Source organism: Patella vulgata, chromosome 8 (genome assembly GCF_932274485.2).
Source record: "Patella vulgata chromosome 8, xgPatVulg1.2, whole genome shotgun sequence".
NCBI lineage: Eukaryota > Metazoa > Mollusca > Gastropoda > Patellidae > Patella > Patella vulgata.
The window spans coordinates 5,967,084-5,985,238 of record NC_065886.2 but is presented as its reverse complement, the minus strand read 5'-3'; the positions used below and the strand labels follow the sequence as shown (position 1 = coordinate 5,985,238).

General features: G+C 38.2%; 1 protein-coding gene across 1 annotated transcript in view; it reads right to left on the bottom strand.

The window, feature by feature from the left end:
* LOC126829671 (uncharacterized) overlaps nucleotides 1–16,100 on the bottom strand; it is a 46,278-nt gene extending 30,178 nt beyond the window's left edge. The window contains exons 1-6 of the mRNA XM_050559690.2: nucleotides 15,794–16,100; nucleotides 13,591–13,621; nucleotides 12,270–12,386; nucleotides 2,989–3,106; nucleotides 1,922–1,987; nucleotides 401–466 (exon numbers count right to left, since the gene is read on the bottom strand). Of these exons, the coding sequence (XP_050415647.1) occupies nucleotides 401–466; nucleotides 1,922–1,987; nucleotides 2,989–3,106; nucleotides 12,270–12,386; nucleotides 13,591–13,621; nucleotides 15,794–15,992 (597 nt within the window). The 5' untranslated portion in view covers nucleotides 15,993–16,100. The remainder of the gene's footprint in view (nucleotides 1–400; nucleotides 467–1,921; nucleotides 1,988–2,988; nucleotides 3,107–12,269; nucleotides 12,387–13,590; nucleotides 13,622–15,793) is intronic.
* Between the last annotated feature and the right edge of the window lie 2,055 nt (nucleotides 16,101–18,155).

Below are 18,155 nucleotides of genomic sequence, written 5' to 3'. Positions count from 1 at the left end.
TTTAAAATCACCATAAATCATTTAATTTGTACTTCTGTCCAGTTTAAAGCTGACCATTCAATTTTGATAATGAGTGTCCAATTTACAAGTGTTTAATTTCTCAATCATTGTTAAAAAATAAACAACCCAATTGATTAATGATGTATAATGATTAATTTTTGAACAGTGATCAGGAAATTAAATACTTGTAAATTGGACACTCATTATCAAAATTAATCAGTCAGCTTTAAACTGGACAGAAGTACAAATTAAACGATTTATGGTGATTTTAAACAGTTTTTACAAATTTTTAAACAAAGATTTGATATTAAATGAATGTGAAAGAAATTAGTGCTAGATACACAAGATTAAATGATACCTGGGTTACAGTGATAGTAGAATAGAGTTTATTTATATATACCTTTAACATGGTTTGAAGATGATCGACATCAATCAATCCACTCGTTGTTTGTTGGATTCTAATAACCTGCAAGTTTAAAAGTATCAACATAAAAAATCACCTATGTCTACTTTTCATAGAATTCTGTCAACGTATTCATGAGATCTTATTTTTTTTGTTCCATCCGAAAGACTAGACACTACCTTTCTTAGAGGTGCAGGACGGATGGTCAGGCAAGGAAGAATGTCTATGCATCCACATATGACTAGAGGGAAGATAGAATCTGTGTTTTAATCAGAATGCTCAGCAAGTGTATAGCATTATTATATAATTATTTTATCTATCTATCTATCTATACTAATATTTGTGACTGTCGTCTGTCTGTCTGTCTGTCTGTTCGGGGTTGGCGGCTACACTAGGTCTGCCCGGAGTCTGAAATTTGGGGTATAGGAGTAGCTCTTACCGGGGAGAAACATAGGCCAGGTGGTGTTAGTCTACCACTTCCGGTTTCGGAGTTATGACCCATGAGCGAAGCCGGTCTGTTCAGGGTTGGCGGCTACACTAGGTCTGCCCTGAGTCTGAAATTTGGGGTATAGGAGTAGCTCGGACCGGGGAGTAACATAGGCCAGGTGACGTTAGTCTACCACTTCCGGTTTCGGAGTTATGACCCCTGAGCGAAGCCGGTCTGTTCAGGGTTGGCGGCTACACTAGGTCTGCCCCGAGTCTGAAATTTGGGGTATAGGGGTAGCTCGGACCGGGGAGTAACATAAGCCAGGTGGCGTTAGTCTACCACTTCCGGTTTCGGAGTTATGACCCCCAAGCGAAGCCGGTCTGTTCAGGGTTGGCAGCTACACTAGGTCTGCCCCGAGTCTGAAATTTGGGGTATAGGGGTAGCTCGGACCGGGGAGTAACATAGGCCAGGTGGCGTTAGTCTACCACTTCCGGTTTCGGAGTTATGACCCCCGAGCGAAGCCGGTCTGTTCAGGGTTAGCGGTTACACTAGGTCTGCCCCGAGTCTGAAATTTGGGGTATAGGGGTAGCTCGGACCGGGGAGTAACATAGGACAGGTGGCGTTAGTCTACCACTTCCGGTTTCGGAGTTATGACCCCCGAGCGAAACCGGTCTGTTCAGGGTTGGCGGTTACACTAGGTCTGCCCCGAGTCTGAAATTTGGGGCATAGGGGTAGCTCGGACCAAGAAGTAACATAGGCCAGGTGGCGTTAGTCTACCACTTCCGGTTTCGGAGTTATGACCCCCGAGCGAAGCCGGTCTGTTCAGGGTTGGCTGCTACACTAGGTCTGCCCCGAGTCTGAAATTTGGGGTATAGGAGTAGCTTGGACCGGGGAGTAACATAGACCAGGTGGCGTTAGTCTACCACTTCCGGTTTCGGAGTTATGACCCCCGAGCGAAGTCGGGCATTCTTCTAATAAGTATATAAAAACTGGAGCATAATTATAATTTACTTGTGTATATAATTTACTTGTGTATATAATTTACTTGTGTATATAATTTACTTGTGTATATAATCAGAACAGACGTTTACCTCAGCTCCTTTTTGAAACCAGGGTAAAAATAAAGAGTGATGTTCATACGGTCCGACAAATACCACCTGAAAAATAATAAATAAATAATCCATGTATTAATACATCCTCACATACAATGTAATTTATCCCTCGTTAAAACAACAAGCTACTGTGAAAAATATTTCCTTAAATGGCTCATACACACAATTACTGTAAAATGTATAAATATAATAGCAATGACATGACACAGGCATATTGTGAACAGCACAATCTTATAATAATTGTGGATTTACAACTGGAATCGGTCTAAAAATAAACATTCCCATCCTGTCAAAACTTATTCACTGTTTTATATTTGCAACAGCAGCCATTTCAGTCTCAGTTCTGACAAACAAGATGATAAAAACAAAAAGAGGAGAATCAGAAAAACAACTTTTATACACATATGATAATACTTCACATTTGTGGGATGAATAAAAATTTGACATGCAGGCCCAGAGTTCACAAAGTGAGAGAGAGAGAGAGAGAGAGAGAGAGAGAGAGAGATGGGGTTTAACGTCCACTCGACACAAACTAGGTCAATTCGGGACTAATACATGGTTCACTTTTATTTCAACAATTCGCTTGCGCTTATGGGTCTTTAGCAGTGGGAGGAAACCGGAGGACCGGCAGAAAACCCACAAGGTTGGACAGGTGACCCTACTCCTTGTCACATACAACCGGGGAATCGATAACACGCCAGTTGATTCAATGACAGACCTTATGATACAGCACGCACACGCTAATGATTCGGCCATATACCCACCCACCCCCGCTTAAGTTAAGAATTTACTCAACTTTCAATCACTGTTTCTGAGAAATATCTTTGATCCAGAAACACAAAACTTTGCACATAGTTTCTTATTGATGTAATCGATACATTAAAACAACAAAAGTTTTATAACAGGCTATATTTTAGTTACAACAATGCAAACAGTCTTGAGTAAATTCTTAACTGAAGTCTGAGAATGTTTTGTCCGACAATAGCCAGTAAGACAATAAGGCTTAAATTACTTCTAACAGACAAGACATATAAAATTGTACATACCGGAGGTTGTTTAAGATCTAAAGCATGTAAAACTTTATTTACAGCAGCTGTACAACCACTACCAACAAATATCACTGAATCATGTTCACCTGCATTACATGCATTTCTTATTATATCCCTAAAAAACAAACAAACATTTCTTATTATATCCCTAAAAACAAACATTTCCTATTACATCCCTAAAAAACCCAAAACATTTCCTACTATATCCCTAAAAGATAGATTGCCAGGCAATGAAACATACGCCCACAGCAGCTAAATCGTCCAGGCAGTCAACAAGTGTTGTCGCATATTTTTACTTTTTTCGGTAATGAAACATTTATAATACACTAAAATCTGATTAAGAGCAACAACTCAGAAAACCATGCTAACATTCTGTATACAAAACTTTTAATACTGTATCATGGATTTAGCTGTTCCAAGTCATAAAAATTCATTGAAAATCAATATACTTGTTCGTCTCAAGATCTAAAACTCTGTGTATCAATCTGAAGTCAATCGGATATTAACTTTGGCCTCTAGAGCATCCACAAGATTTTTCAAAGTGATCAAGGGCCATAACTTTGGCAGTAATTATCAGAAATCTTTGAAAATCAATAGGATTCTTCGCCTCGTGACCTCAAACACTGTGTATAAATTTAAAGTCAATCAGATATTAACTTTAGCCTTTAGAGCATCCACAAGGTTTTTTGAAGTGATCAAGGGCCATAACTCTGGCAGTAATTATTGAAAATCACTGAATATGAATAGACTTCTTTGTCTCATGACCTTAAACACTGTGTATAAATTTAAAGTCAATCGAATATTAACTTTAGCCTCTAGAGCGTCCACAAGCAATTGTGGACGCTGGGCGGCCGGCCGGCCGGCCGGACGGGGGCGACGACAATATACGACCACATTTCAATGTGGGCGTATAAAAACAAACAAACATTTCTTATTATATCCCTAAAAAAAAAAAAAACATTTCTTATTATATCCCTAAAAACAAACATTTCCTATTATATCCCTAAAAAAAAAAAAAACAACATTTCCTACTATATTCCTAAAAAAAACAAAACATTTTCCTACTATATCCCTAAAAACAAACATTTCCTATTATATCCCTAAAAAAAAAAACACCATTTCCTACTATATTCCTAAAAACAACAAACATTTCCTATTACTTCCCTGAAAAAACAAACATTTCCTATTATTTCCCTAAAAAAACATTTCTTGTTATATCCCCCCACCATAAAAAAAACTAAAACACCCACATAAATCTTGACTATTCCCATCATTAAAGAATTTCGTACTAACCCCCACTTCAATGAATTTAACCACCTTGGGACGCTATACTGTATTAAATTTTAAAGGTCACCGGAAAAGGTTCATAAATTTTTTAAATAATGCAAGTAATTATGTCAACATATCCTTTCCATAAGTATAACACAAACCCGAATGTCAATATTACCTGCAACAGCTCAATTTCAACATTAGTAATTTCCGCCATTCTCCGTCGGTAGTCGTAAGTTTCCGTAAATAAACAATCTGTGACGTCATTTTAGTCCTTCTGCTCATATTCTATTCTATATTTCTATGTGTAGAAGGACTAAAATGACGTCACAGATTGCTTATTTACGGAAAGTTACGACTACCCACAGAGAACGGTGGAAATTACTAATGTTGAAATTTACCTGTTACAGGTAATATTGACATTCTGGTTCAGGTTATACTTATGGAAAGAATATGTTGACATAATTACTTGCATTATTTAAAAAAAAATTGATGCTTTTCCGGTGACCTTTAAAATCATTACCACCTCATGGAATTATCGACAAATGTAAACTTGAACACCACAACACTTTTTTATTTTTTGCTATAAAACATTGGTTACTATTATTTATGAACAGGCATTAGAATGGACATGTCTGTTTTTTTCGTTGCAATGAACATTTTTACCATGTTTGCTTGGGGAAGACACCCTAGTGCAGAAGGGTGCTGGCTCAGTAAACAAGAGGTCTTGAGTCTGATCCTAGTGTTAGGTGGGTCAAACGACGGCTAAATGATGTCGTACGTAGAACAAATTGCAACAAAAGGTTTTTTGTTTTCTATTGACTCATTATAATGTCCTAAGTAAGGAAAAGAAAGTTTACCAAAATCGGAGTCCAAATAAGGATGGGGGCGTGGCCAAATCCAAGATGGCGGCTGTCGATAAAAAATTGCAAATATCTCTAAAACTATTGGATTTAGATACCATAAATGTATTGCGGACAGATAGGAAGTCAGTACCAGCGAGTTCAAAAATGGCGACGTCATGACGTTGCTGTGAAGTCACAACGGCATATCAGACGTCACATTTCTTCCCAAATTAGTCCATGCATGTTAGCAGTAGAAACGAATGCTGATTCAGAGAAGAGAGAGAGAGAGAGAAATGGGGTTTAACATCCACTCGACACAAACTAGGTCATTTCGGGACTAACATGGTTTTAATTTTATTTCAATAATTCGCTTGCGCGCAGGGGTCTTTAGCAATGGGAGGAAACCGGAGGACCGGCAGAAAACCCACGAGGTTGACAGGTGACCCTACTCCTTATCATGTACAACCGGGGATTCGAAACCACGCCAGTTGACTCAATGACAGGCTTTATGATACAGCACGTGCGTGCTAACCATTCGGCCATCCAACCCCCCTCAGAGAAGAGGATTTGCCCATTATGGGTTGATAAACAAGAACAATGTGTTACAATAATGTAGAAGAAAGCTAAAAGTATATAAATATTGCTGCATTGTCGAAAGGTGATACTATTATAGTTGGCAATTGTTGACAAAAATAGCCTACGTCAATAAAAAGAAATGAAATGAAATGGGGTGATACATACGTCCTACTGTTCTGCTCCAACAGGGCTCCATCAGTATGCTATGAGGGGAATTTTGCCCTGCAGTGGCGCAAAAGCACCCTTATATCGAATTCCAACTGCAAAGGGTTCTTTTACTGGAGAAGTGCATTAAAGGTTGAATGGGCGGGGCTGACCAATCTTCACATTTGGGCCACTCAGAAGTAGGTTAATCCCCAAAATCATCACAAAGATTTATGTTTTTGACACAGGTGTACTCGAGATGTGTTACAAAAAAACAATTTTGGCTGTAATGCGAAAAGCGCCCCCTGGTAGTGTTCCTAAAAGCTACACTTAAAAAGTTACGTTTTGGGGGTCCCGTTCATGTGGACAGACAGGAAGTCAATACAACAGAGTTCAAAAAGATGAAAACTGGTCTACCCGATTTTTTACGTTTTAGCTGAAAGTCTGTTGGGTGGTTTTTTCCCTGATGAGCATGACTAATGGTACTACTCCGGTAGTCAAACACCAGGTTAAGCCGTGCGATTGAAATAAAGCAGGGCCCGTAAGAAAGGGGGGGGGCAACTGGGACACTTGTCCAGGGGCCCAGAGTCTAGAGGGTCCCGGAGGTATGCCGCGTAATGGTAATGTTTTAAAAAAACATTTGTTAGTATAAAGTAATTAAAAAATACACCTTTACTTGATCATAAAGCAGAAGAAAACAGGTAACTTTGCTGAATGTGGGTATCGAGAACCGGATTCTGTCAGTTCACCTTTTTTGGAAAAATTCGTAAATTTAAAACTATAAGTCACCTTCCAAGGCCTTAGTGCCGTGGAGCCCTGACCCGTTCTTGTTCCGTTTGATGCTATCGTCAACGCCAGGGTATCTAATCCAGCATCTGACTATGGTTCTGTAGGAAAGTTTGAGTAGGGAGAATCTTTTTGAAGAAATGTTTAGTGGGTGCCGAAGTAAGTATTTTGAACTTGGGTGGACACTCACCACGTGGTAGGTTATTCCACAATGACCTCATCAAATATGGTCGCCGACATTATATCTAGTTTTCCGTCAATTTCTATGAAATAAAGGCCAGAATGAAGCTGTTTATTTGAAGAACATATTTTTTTTATTAATTTTTTATGGAAAAAGTATATAAAAAAAATATAAGGAAATTAGCACATTTACAATGCTACAACAATAAGAATACTTTAATAACACTCAAAAAACAAGTTCTGTCTTTTTATATAAAGAACTATCTGTGCATACTAATTAATGATGTCAAGCATAGTTACCGCAAGATGTGATGTCACAATACATAGTTACCACAAGATGTCGTATCTTCTGACTGTGAAGAAATACACCGAGCGGAATCTCTCACACGAATTCAAAATGAAATTAGCAAACATATACCTAGCGTGAATAAAACCTATATATATACTATTCAAAAAAAGTAGGGGATATTTGATTTTGGGGGCATAATACTAAAATATGCAAATGACTACGAAAAAAGTCACTATAGAACCTAACAGAAGAAACATTTCCAGTTACATGTGACGCCCAAACGCACCAATAGCTACCGCATGGAATGCAGGTGATGCTTGGGATCATCATGGGGGTCCAACCCAAGATTTGCACGACTCTGACTTTGAATATTACAGTCATTGTGGCATTGAATTCCAGGGTGGAAACATCAGTTTAATTGTTTTAGTGACCAGAAAACAAATTTTGATATGCGTCGGCTTACCCAAAATGAAAGGTTACGTGCCCTTGGCATGCTACAGATCGGCACAACACAGGCGGTTGTGGCGCGGACGATGAATGTTTCTCAGTCTGTCATAAGCAGGCTATGGTCCAGATACCGTGATACACAATCTGTACAGGACAGACCACGCTCAGGTCGACCAAGGGCGACAACTCAAGCCCAGGATCGATTTATCCGTACCTTGGCCTTGAGAAATTGTGTCATCACAGCAAATCAGATCAGCGCTCGTCTTCAAACAGACACTGGTGTGAGAGTGAGTGGCCAGACGATTCGGAATCGACTGCATAGGGGTCACCTTCGCGACCGAAGTCCTCGCGTGATCCCTTGTTTGAGAGATCATCACATTCAGGCAAGACGTCGTTGGTGTAGGGATCGTCAACACTGGGATAATCGACGCTGGAGCAATGTGATGTTTTCAGATGAGTCAAGGTTCACTGTTGATTTTTTGGACAGACGTAGGAGGGTGTGGCGTCGTCGAAACGAGCGCTTCCAAGACGTTAACGTCATCAGACATGATCGATTTGGGGGTGGTTCTGTTATGGTGTGGGGAGGCATCACTGTTGCTGGAAGAACAGCTTTACATGTTGTTGCAGGGCGTGTTACAGGCCAGTATTACCGGGACAACATTTTGGCAGTCCATGTTGTGCCGTTGGCACGACGTCATGGCCGCCGTTTCATCTTCCAGGATGACAACGCAAGATGTCACAGGGCCAGGATCGTTACAGGTTACCTCCAACAACAGAACATCACCACATTACCTTGGCCAGCACTGAGTCCCGACCTCTCCCACATCGAGCATGTCTGGGACATGCTTGGACAGAGGTTACGTCAACGTCAACAACGTCCTGCCAATGTCCAAGAACTTGCTGCTGCGTTGCAACAGGAATGGGACAATCTGGACCAAAATGACCTTAGACGTCTCATTAGGAGTATGCCACGTCGGATCAATGCTTGTTTGGCAAACAGAGGAGGATTTACCCGTTACTGACTTGGTTGTGATGCTGTGGTAACTTTGCTGTTTGACCCCGGGTATCATTTTACCCTTATAATGGTCAGTCTGTGCCTTACTTAGTCTAACGATCATTTGGAATAAATCGATGAATGTGAACTTCATTTCATTTTGTCATTTGTTTCTTCGTCAGTTTCATTAGGTGACTTTAATAACACTTAAAAATCAAATATCCCCTACTTTTTTTGAATAGTATATATTTCTATGTATCATGATAATAATTGTTACCTTTATAATAGAAGCATTTTAAGACATGTTATTACCGTAAACATACTAAAATATTGCAAACTGGGCCAGCAGTAAAGGGTACGTTCCCTTTGCATCAAACAGTATTCAAACCAAGGGATGAATAAACTACTAGACTGCAAAATTTCATAAGCCACCTATGCTGTATTGTATTCAAGATGCCTATTTCACACAAAATATTATTTTATATCCATGTGGACCTTCCATATTAACATCTATCTGCATAATAAGTTTATGAAAATATGCATTTAAATTACATTTAGATATTATCTACCACCTGTAGCACTTTCCGCTCAAACTAACAATAAATTGTTTATTGGAATTTACTATTAAACTGAAAGGTGTTTGTCGCTGTAAAATACAATACAATAATTTAAAGTATACACTATTTAACACCATATCTGTCTGCATGAAATGACAATAAATTGCTTTTTTAATAAAACGGAAACATACTTTTCTTTTGTTATTGTAGCTGTAAAATAATATACGAAATAATATTTTATATAGCATATTTCTACTGATGATTAAAGTAATCAGGCACCGCAGAAATTTGCAACACGTTTTAACATCCCATCTTTCCCCTCCCTTTTTAGGGATGGGTTGAACAAGAGTATGGTAGTTTCAGGGCTCTCTAAACTAGTTTAGGTTCTTGCGTAATTTGGTGTCCCCGTTTAATCATGAATTTATGTTGTTTTTGATGAATTGCTAAGGTTGCCGCAAGTTAGATGTGCAGAAGCTAGAAACACCAAGAAATACTCTATAAAGTACAATTTACATTAAAAACGAAACTGAAAGCGAAACTTTTACTTACGTCTTCGTTTTATAGTTTTTCGATATTTTTGGCAATTGCGGACCTTTTTCCAACCAATGTGCTTTAGCAAAGTAACCTCCAGTTACCCCAGATATACGGCAAGAGACGCTAGAGACTATGTGTCTTTCAAAACGTTTCGTCGAGTTGCTTGTCCCAGGGCCTGGATGTCGCTGTCGCGGGCCATGAAATAAAGTCCATCTAATGTGTTTTGATGGATTATATATCTTTAATATGTGCCGATTCAGAATCCGGATGATGCCAATACAAATTAGTATTCCAATATGACGACTTTATTCAAAATATGGCCACATTTGACGGGAAACTTCGATGTTAGCAATGTGGTGGCATAATACGTCAAATAGTAGGTTTTTGGAGTAGGCAAATTAACATCTGAACCGCAAAATGTGCCATGACCGAACAAAACACCAATATTGTACTCAAATTTGACAAAATATCTATGTTCAGTACACCATGGAAGAAAATATTACATTTAGCAGTTCAGATAATAATTCGGCGACCTGGACAACCTCCAGTTTAACGTATTACACCATCACATTACTACAATCGTGACCGCCAATGCGAATATAGTGGTCATATTGGAATATCTTTGGGTGGAACATATTTTATGTTAATACCTGAAGTAGGAGACCACGAAAAACTATACAGGGAACTTTATGATTTTCTCTCAAAAATGGGTCCCATTTTGAATTTGGCTTCCTAGCGGAATTTGCCGTCATTTTGGGGGTGGGCGGATGCCCAAGCTCTTTGGATTCAGCGAGTCGTATTCTTATAAAAACCAACCTTCTAACCGCGTCTGAGATAAATAACCAGAAAATGTATGGGGACAAATATTAGAACTTCTTCAAAATGTGACCTAACATAACTAGTATAAAGACGATATAATCAATTTTAAGGATGAAGCCGAATGAGAGCGACGATGTAGTGACCAAATAGATAAAAAAAAGCGCCATTAAGGAGCCCAGCGACTCAATGTTTGACACCTATTTTGTGCTTGTACTGTGGAAGTGCATTGAATGTTGCATGGATAGGGTCGACCGATTTTCACCTTTTTGGACTCTCTGGCATTAAGTTCCTATCTGTACACATATGATCTGGACCCACAAAACCCCACTATAAAGTAATGCTTTTGTGGACACCACCAGGGGGTGCTGTTCACATTACCGCGAAAGTTGGTTTTGTAACACATATCGGGTACATCTACGAAACTGGTGTCAAAATATAAATCTTTCTGATGATTTTTGGGCCAAATGTCAAAATTGATCAGCCCCACCCATTCACCTATTGATGCACTATTTCTTCAGTAAAAAACCTCTTGGCGGATGAAATTCGATATATGAGTAGGTTGTTGTACCATTGCATGGCAAATTTTCCCTCATAGCACACTAATGGAGCCAAATCGGAGCAGAACAATAGGATGTATAACCTCATTTTATTTCATTTTTTCAACAATTGAAATGAATCCGTGTTCCTGCAGCTACTCTGATACTATCACCTATTGGCAATGCAGCAGCAGTTATACTTTTAGCCCCCCCCCCCTCCGTACTAGTAACACATTGTTCTTCTTTATCAACCCAGCATAATGGGCATGCACTCTTTTCTGCATCAGCATTCGTTTCTGCTGTTAAGATGTGTAAATGGACTAATTTTGGAAGAAATGCGACGTCTGATATGCCGTTGTGACATCGCAGCGACATCATGGCGTCATAGAGACAGAACATCGCAATTTTTGAACTCGCTGTAACCGACTTCCTATCTGTCCGCAATACATTTATGGTGTCTAAATTCAATAGTTTTAGAGATATTTGCAATTTTTGACCGACAGCCGCCATCTTGGATTTGGCCACACACCCCCCCCGTCCTTATTTGGACTCCGATTTTGATAAACTTTCTTTTCCTTACTTAGGACATCATAATGAGTCAATAGAAATCAAAAAACCTTTTGTTGCAATTTGTTCTACGTCAAATGTTAGTTTGACCAGCCTATGTTGGTCGAGAAAGGATCTCGTGGGGAATCTCTTACCTAGTTTCCCGATGTATGTGGTGGAGGGCGGTGGGCCTAGCAAAGAACACATCTTGTTGTTCCTTTGGGATGAAAAAATGCTGTCCAGTGTACATGTAGGTTAATTTGAAATCAATATAGAGTAGACAGAAATGTCATTACCTTGTTCTTGCGTATCAGTGCTGAAGGACAGCAGGGTACGTATGTATAATTACCTACCTAACTTCATATCTATATAAGATGGTCTGTAACAATGTTACACTAGTCGTTGCCTGTAACGATTTTACACTAGTCGTAGTGTTTATGACCTACCTAGCTTCGTGTCGATATAAAGTGGTCCGTTACATTAGTCATGGTTTGTAACAATGTTACACTAGTCATGGTCTGTAATGATGTTACACTAGTCGACGTAGTCATGGTGTGTAACTATGTTACACTAGTCGCGGTCTGTAATGATGTTACACTAGTCGTGGTGTATAACTATGTTACACTAGTCGCGGTCTGTCACAATGTTACACTAGTCGTGGTGTGTAACTATGTTACACTAGTCGCGGTCTGTAACTATGTTAAGCTAGTCGCGGTCGGTCACAATGTTAGACTAGTCGTAGTGTGTATGACCTACCTAGCTTCATGTCTATATAAAGTGGTCTGTAACGATGTTACACTAGTCGTGGTGTGGGTGTTACCATATTCAGGTAAAACTTCTTTCTGTATATAATCTTCTATAAACTGTAGACTCCTAAAATAGTAAACAACAGTAAATATCATTAAAAACACCAGTAGTTATAATAAACAACAGTAAATATCATTAAAAATACTAGTAGTTGAGGCCACTTCTATATGATTTTTTCTGTTCTTCATGAATGCCTGTAAAAAAAACTTCCTTCTTATTTCTTTAGAAGGGGGGGGGGGGGGGTCTTGTTTAACGACCAAGAGACTTGGTTGTGCTGTTCAAAGACTTTCAGTTCCAAATTTTTAAGTTTTGAAATTTTAAACAAAACATCTTAATGTGATTGAAGTGGCTATTTATCTATCAAAACCCTGAACAGCAGATAATCCAATTAGTGTGACCTTAATGGGTGATCAATATAATTAGTAATTTTATAAACCAGGCTGTAGTATTATAAATCAAAGTGAAACCAAGGTGATTACAGAAATTTATTTTTTCAATAATTTGTTTGCATGTAGGGGTCTATAACAGACAGAAGAAGGTGGACAATCCATGACATGAGATGGTAGCTTATCCTAATACTTATCACATAAACAACAGACATAAAATGAAATGAAATAGGGTTTCAAGTCCTTTTTTTCTGAACCGGACCGGGCTACTGAAGAAAGACATAAGCCATGCAATCTACTATGAGAGACAGTTTGCCTGGACAGGGGCGGTATGGCCTACTCTTATTTTGAGCTCCCCACGGTTCTATTATAGCATTCGAAATTGTACACAGGACCTTGGCATTGATGACAGACCTTATGATTGATGCATAAAATGAAGGCATAAGACCACACTGACCCCCTTTGTGTCATTACAAACCCTCTGGGGTATTATATTCACTCATGGCTCATGTGGGGTATAATGAAATCTTCCGACATGCAGTGACGGAAGAGAAAGTTCACAAGGATATTCCAGCGTGGTTTCCCATCATCAATGGTGCAGGGCGGAGGACCTTGTAAGGACTGCATTTAGTTGTGTGTATTCATTGGCATGCATGAAAAAGAATATGATATAAGAATATGCTGTAGAGCCGCTGTCCCGTTTGCGATATCACACATGGTCAAAGCAGACATAACACGAACGAACAGCCAAAGTCCAGGCAAAATTTGCATCATGAAGGACACATTATGCTGTACGTTCGTCTTCATGAGCCCAGTCGGCAAAGAAAAGTAGGACGTTAAAACCCATTTCATTACGATACAATCTTCCTGCCTTCTAACCTTACCTTCCAGATGCTGTGTAATCCAAGTATGTAACTGAAAAACAAAAATAGAATCGATTTTAATCTGACCCTCACATCTGATAATGTCTCACCAATGAAACGATTTTAAAAAACTACCGGTACCTGAAAATCAAACATACAACTAGTAACATTATTTTCACTAACAATAATCGTGTCTAATAAACCTTTTGTGCAGAAAATTTTGGTCCATCCATCGGATCACTTGCATTGAAGCAGTCATTTTAGAGGCTACTCAAAGTAACTGTGTGATAAAAATGACCAATCATAAGTCAGGTCTGTTTCTTTCCCATGTGTGAGTCTGGAACCACATTGACAATCTGTTTCATAGAGGATTACTTAAGTCTTCTAATATCTTGCGGCGTCAATCATTGGCTCAATGGCGTGTGCATTGTTCACATAAGACATTCTAGTTCGAGCAGAATGGAGTCTAACTCTTTTTAATAGGGCCTACCCATATTTACACTAAATAGGAAATAACTTTTACCTACAAAAAAGTCAAACGTCTTTATTTATTTTTCTAATACATGAAAAAATGTTTCTGGCTCATTAAGTCGCATCGTTGTCATCCTTATCAGTGATTGTACCGGCCTAGCAAAAATTCACTGCTGATCAGTGAACCATATTGGATTTGGGGTTTGAAAGGCCCACCCACCTCCATGCAGCTACTACTACTAGCTGTAGTGAAAATGCCAATTTAAGATGGCAGAATCTGGAAATAATACAACACTATGTATGCAATAATTACCATTTTCGTTGGTATAAATATGATTGAAACAAGTTAATTTTATTCATAATAACACAACTTTATGGATTTACTACTTCTTAGTTTATTACATGCAACGTTTCAATACTCTTACAGGTATCTTTATCAAGCAATGATCAATAATGAATAACAACCTTACATTTATAGTACGGTACATCCATGAGTAAAAACAATATAACAATCAAACCATAACATTAATTAAGATTTATAACAACAACTATTTCCCTTTGAATATGACTTCACTATCTCTATTAAATATACAGATTAAATAGGGGGCTGAAGCCACCAATTAATAAAATATAATCCTACAATCAATACGCCCTTATCTACACAATTAACTAGGTTGGTGCATTTAAGCTTAGGTTGATTCTACTCCTCTCCTTCCTTATGATCACAATATAAACTAACCACTTATAACACGTATATGTCCCATACATTTGAAATAGCTCTTGCAAATCCATGTACATAGGAGAAAGTTGCCGTCCATTATCAGTGAGACTAAAAGAACACAAAGCAGCAACAAGACGTATGGAAGCAAACAAATCGGCAGTAGCTGAACATATAATAGACAATCCTACCCATAATATAGAATGGGATAATACTAAAGTGCTGACCAAAAATATTAGTGTATGGAAAAAAAGAGTATTGTGGGAAGCATTAGAAATCCGAAGACAAAAACCAAAAATGAATAAAGACAATGGGAGAGCTATTTCAAATGTATGGAATGAGTTATTATGTTAGGGGGATCTAAAAAATTATGAATTAACAGGGGAACTATAACTTTATTTTTGTAAAAAGTGAAATGGTTAAGAATGTGGTATGATTATGCATGGGGACATATACGTGTTATAAGTGGTTAGTTTATATTGTGATCATAAGGAAGGAGAGGAGTAGAATCAACCTAAGCTTAAAGACACCAACCTAGTTAATTATGTAGATAAGGGCGTACTAATTGTAGGATTATATTTTATTAGTTGGTGGCTTCAGATCCCTATTTAATCTGTATATTTAATAGAGATATGTGAAGGGAATAGTTGTTGTTATAAATCTTAATTAATGTTATGTTTTGATTGTTATATTGTTTTTACTCATGGATGTACTATAAATGTAAGGTTGTTATTTATTATTGATCATTGTTTGATAAAGATACCTGTAAGAGTATTGAAACGTTGCATGTAATAAACTAAGAAGTAGTAAATCCATAAAGTTGTGTTATTATGAATATTGCACCTCTACTTCTAAATGTCATTCAAGGAAGTTAATTATAGTTTATTTATCATTTCAAAAATATTTATTTCAGATATAGATTTCATCATTTTAAAATCATGACAATGAATGACAAATGCCACAAAGTTAGATGGCATGATGACGATGTTAAAAACATTTACAGGTCATTGCTGTTTATTAGAAATTGTCACCCACCTTTTCTCAAACCAAAAGGACCACTAAATACTTTGTTGTTTCCTATGATGTTATCACAAATATATTTGATGAAACCTTCTTTGCCCGAATCTGTGACAGGTTTCGTTTGGTCTGTCGAATCACCATCACATCTCCCACGTTTGTTGTCCATTGTCTTCTCGGGAAGCGTATAAAATATTCGATCGCGAGCTTCGTTCATCTTACTGCCGGAATGTTCTAACAAATCTACTATTTATACAAAAAGAGGGTTTTGGAAATCAATATTAATCTTCGGTGCAAACACCAGATCAAAACAAACGTGGGTAAGGGCAGATTACTCTAATTATTGTTTACGTAGTCTCGGACTAACATGCCGTTTAATTTATTTCAATAATTCGCTTGCGCGTAGGGGTCTATAGCAGTGGGGGGAAACCGGAGGACCCGGAGAAAACCCACGATAATTGCGAAACGGGGGTGGATGGCCGAATGGTTAGCACGTGCCCATGCGCACTGTATCATAAAGCTTGTCATTGAGTCAACTGGCGTGGTTTCGAATCCCGGCCGTTGTACTTGTAGGCCTACGTGACAAGGAGGGTCGCCTAATATTTATGCTAGATTACCAAATAAACATGTAAAACATCAGTCTAACCGTAGGCCTAAAGTTAAAATGATTGCAAAACTTCCACAAATTAATGCCCCTTATTCCATGATAATTTTACAACATTTCTGTCCTTGTCTATGAACAATGAATAATTCTGGGATTTACAAGGTAAAGTTTTAATTGATAAGGCCAGCTCAATTTTTCGTCATGCGCCGCGCGCTAGATCACGAGATGTAAACAGGGCCATGTTTCACGAAATTTTAACTAAAGATAAAATCCAAATTTTAGTAAATACTTCAATTTTGATTGGCTAAGCACTAAAATCAATCTAATATTATCCAATCAAATTACCAAAATTGGGATTTTATCTTAGTTAAAATTTCGTGAAATAGTCCCCAGGGCTATAGCGCTAATCCCAACCCTAACCCTAACCCTGGACATAGCCCCAATGCTTACCCTAACCCTAACCTACAATCTCACCAACAATCACGTGCCCTAACCTTATTTACATCTCAGCGACCTTGACAAAAAATGAGCTGGCCTTAACAAATAGATTTAGGCCTTGTGAAATAAAATGTTGTAATGGCACGTCAGCTCCAACCGGGCTATATTGCGCCAAACATATGGTGAATTTAACGAGACAAATTAAAACAATATCACAGACATTTATATATGTAAATAAAAACAAATATCATAGAAAATATAATTAAAAATAAATATATAAATTCCTTTACATAATATATAAATATCTAAAACGCAATATATACAATTAAAATTTTGAAGAAAAGTTTGTCTCTTTTAAAAATGCTAGCAATTTATCATAAGGCCTTGTCAGTCGGCAAACCTCAGCAGATTCCGTAACTCTACATCTAGCTAGATGTAGGGTACTGGATAGGAAGTGGGGGCAGGGCAGGTCTGGGCACCATTGTAGTAGAAAATGTGTACGTGACGAGAAAACGAACCTAGAACCGGGGTCATAGATCATTAGGCCTATATATTTTTCAGTGGATGCAAAGATGGTATTTTTATTATTTTTTTTTATGAAAGTGATCAAGGTTAATTAAATTATAATCCCTTCCATGTATGTAGGCCAATTAGAAGGTTGACTCTGATTAGTAAAGAGAGAGAGAGAGAGAAATGGGGTTTCACGTCCACTCGACACAAACAAGGTCATTTCGGGACTAAAATATGGTTTAATTTTATTTCAAAAATTCGCTTGCGCGTAGGGGTCTTTAGCAGTGGGAGGAAACCGGAGGACCCGGAGAAAACCCACGAGGTTGGACAGGCGACCCTACTCCTTGTCACGTACAATCGGGGATTCGAAACCACGCCAGTCGACTCAATGACTGACTTTATGATACAGCGCGCGCCCGCTAACCATTCAGCCATCCAACCCCCCAAACTGATCCCGCAGTGAATATTCGCTTGGCCGCTACAATCACTGATAAGCATGACATCGACGAGGCTTAATGAGTTCGGCATATTAACTTTTTTACTCCCACAAATTAAATTCTCAAACATTTTTTTGAAGTATAAGAAAAATAAATAAAGACGTTTGAAGTATTTGTAGTTTAAAAAATATTTCCTATTTAGTGTAAATGGGTATTAAAATGAGTAAAATGCATCCTTTTGCCCGAAGCAGTTAGGTGTTATGTAAACAATGCACGAGCCGTTGAGCCAATGACTGACGCCGCGTGAAGTCAATGCCGTGTTCTAGACAGTCATCTGTGACAGAGATAATTCGTAAGTAATTCTCTGTGAAACAGATTGCCAACCCCCCAG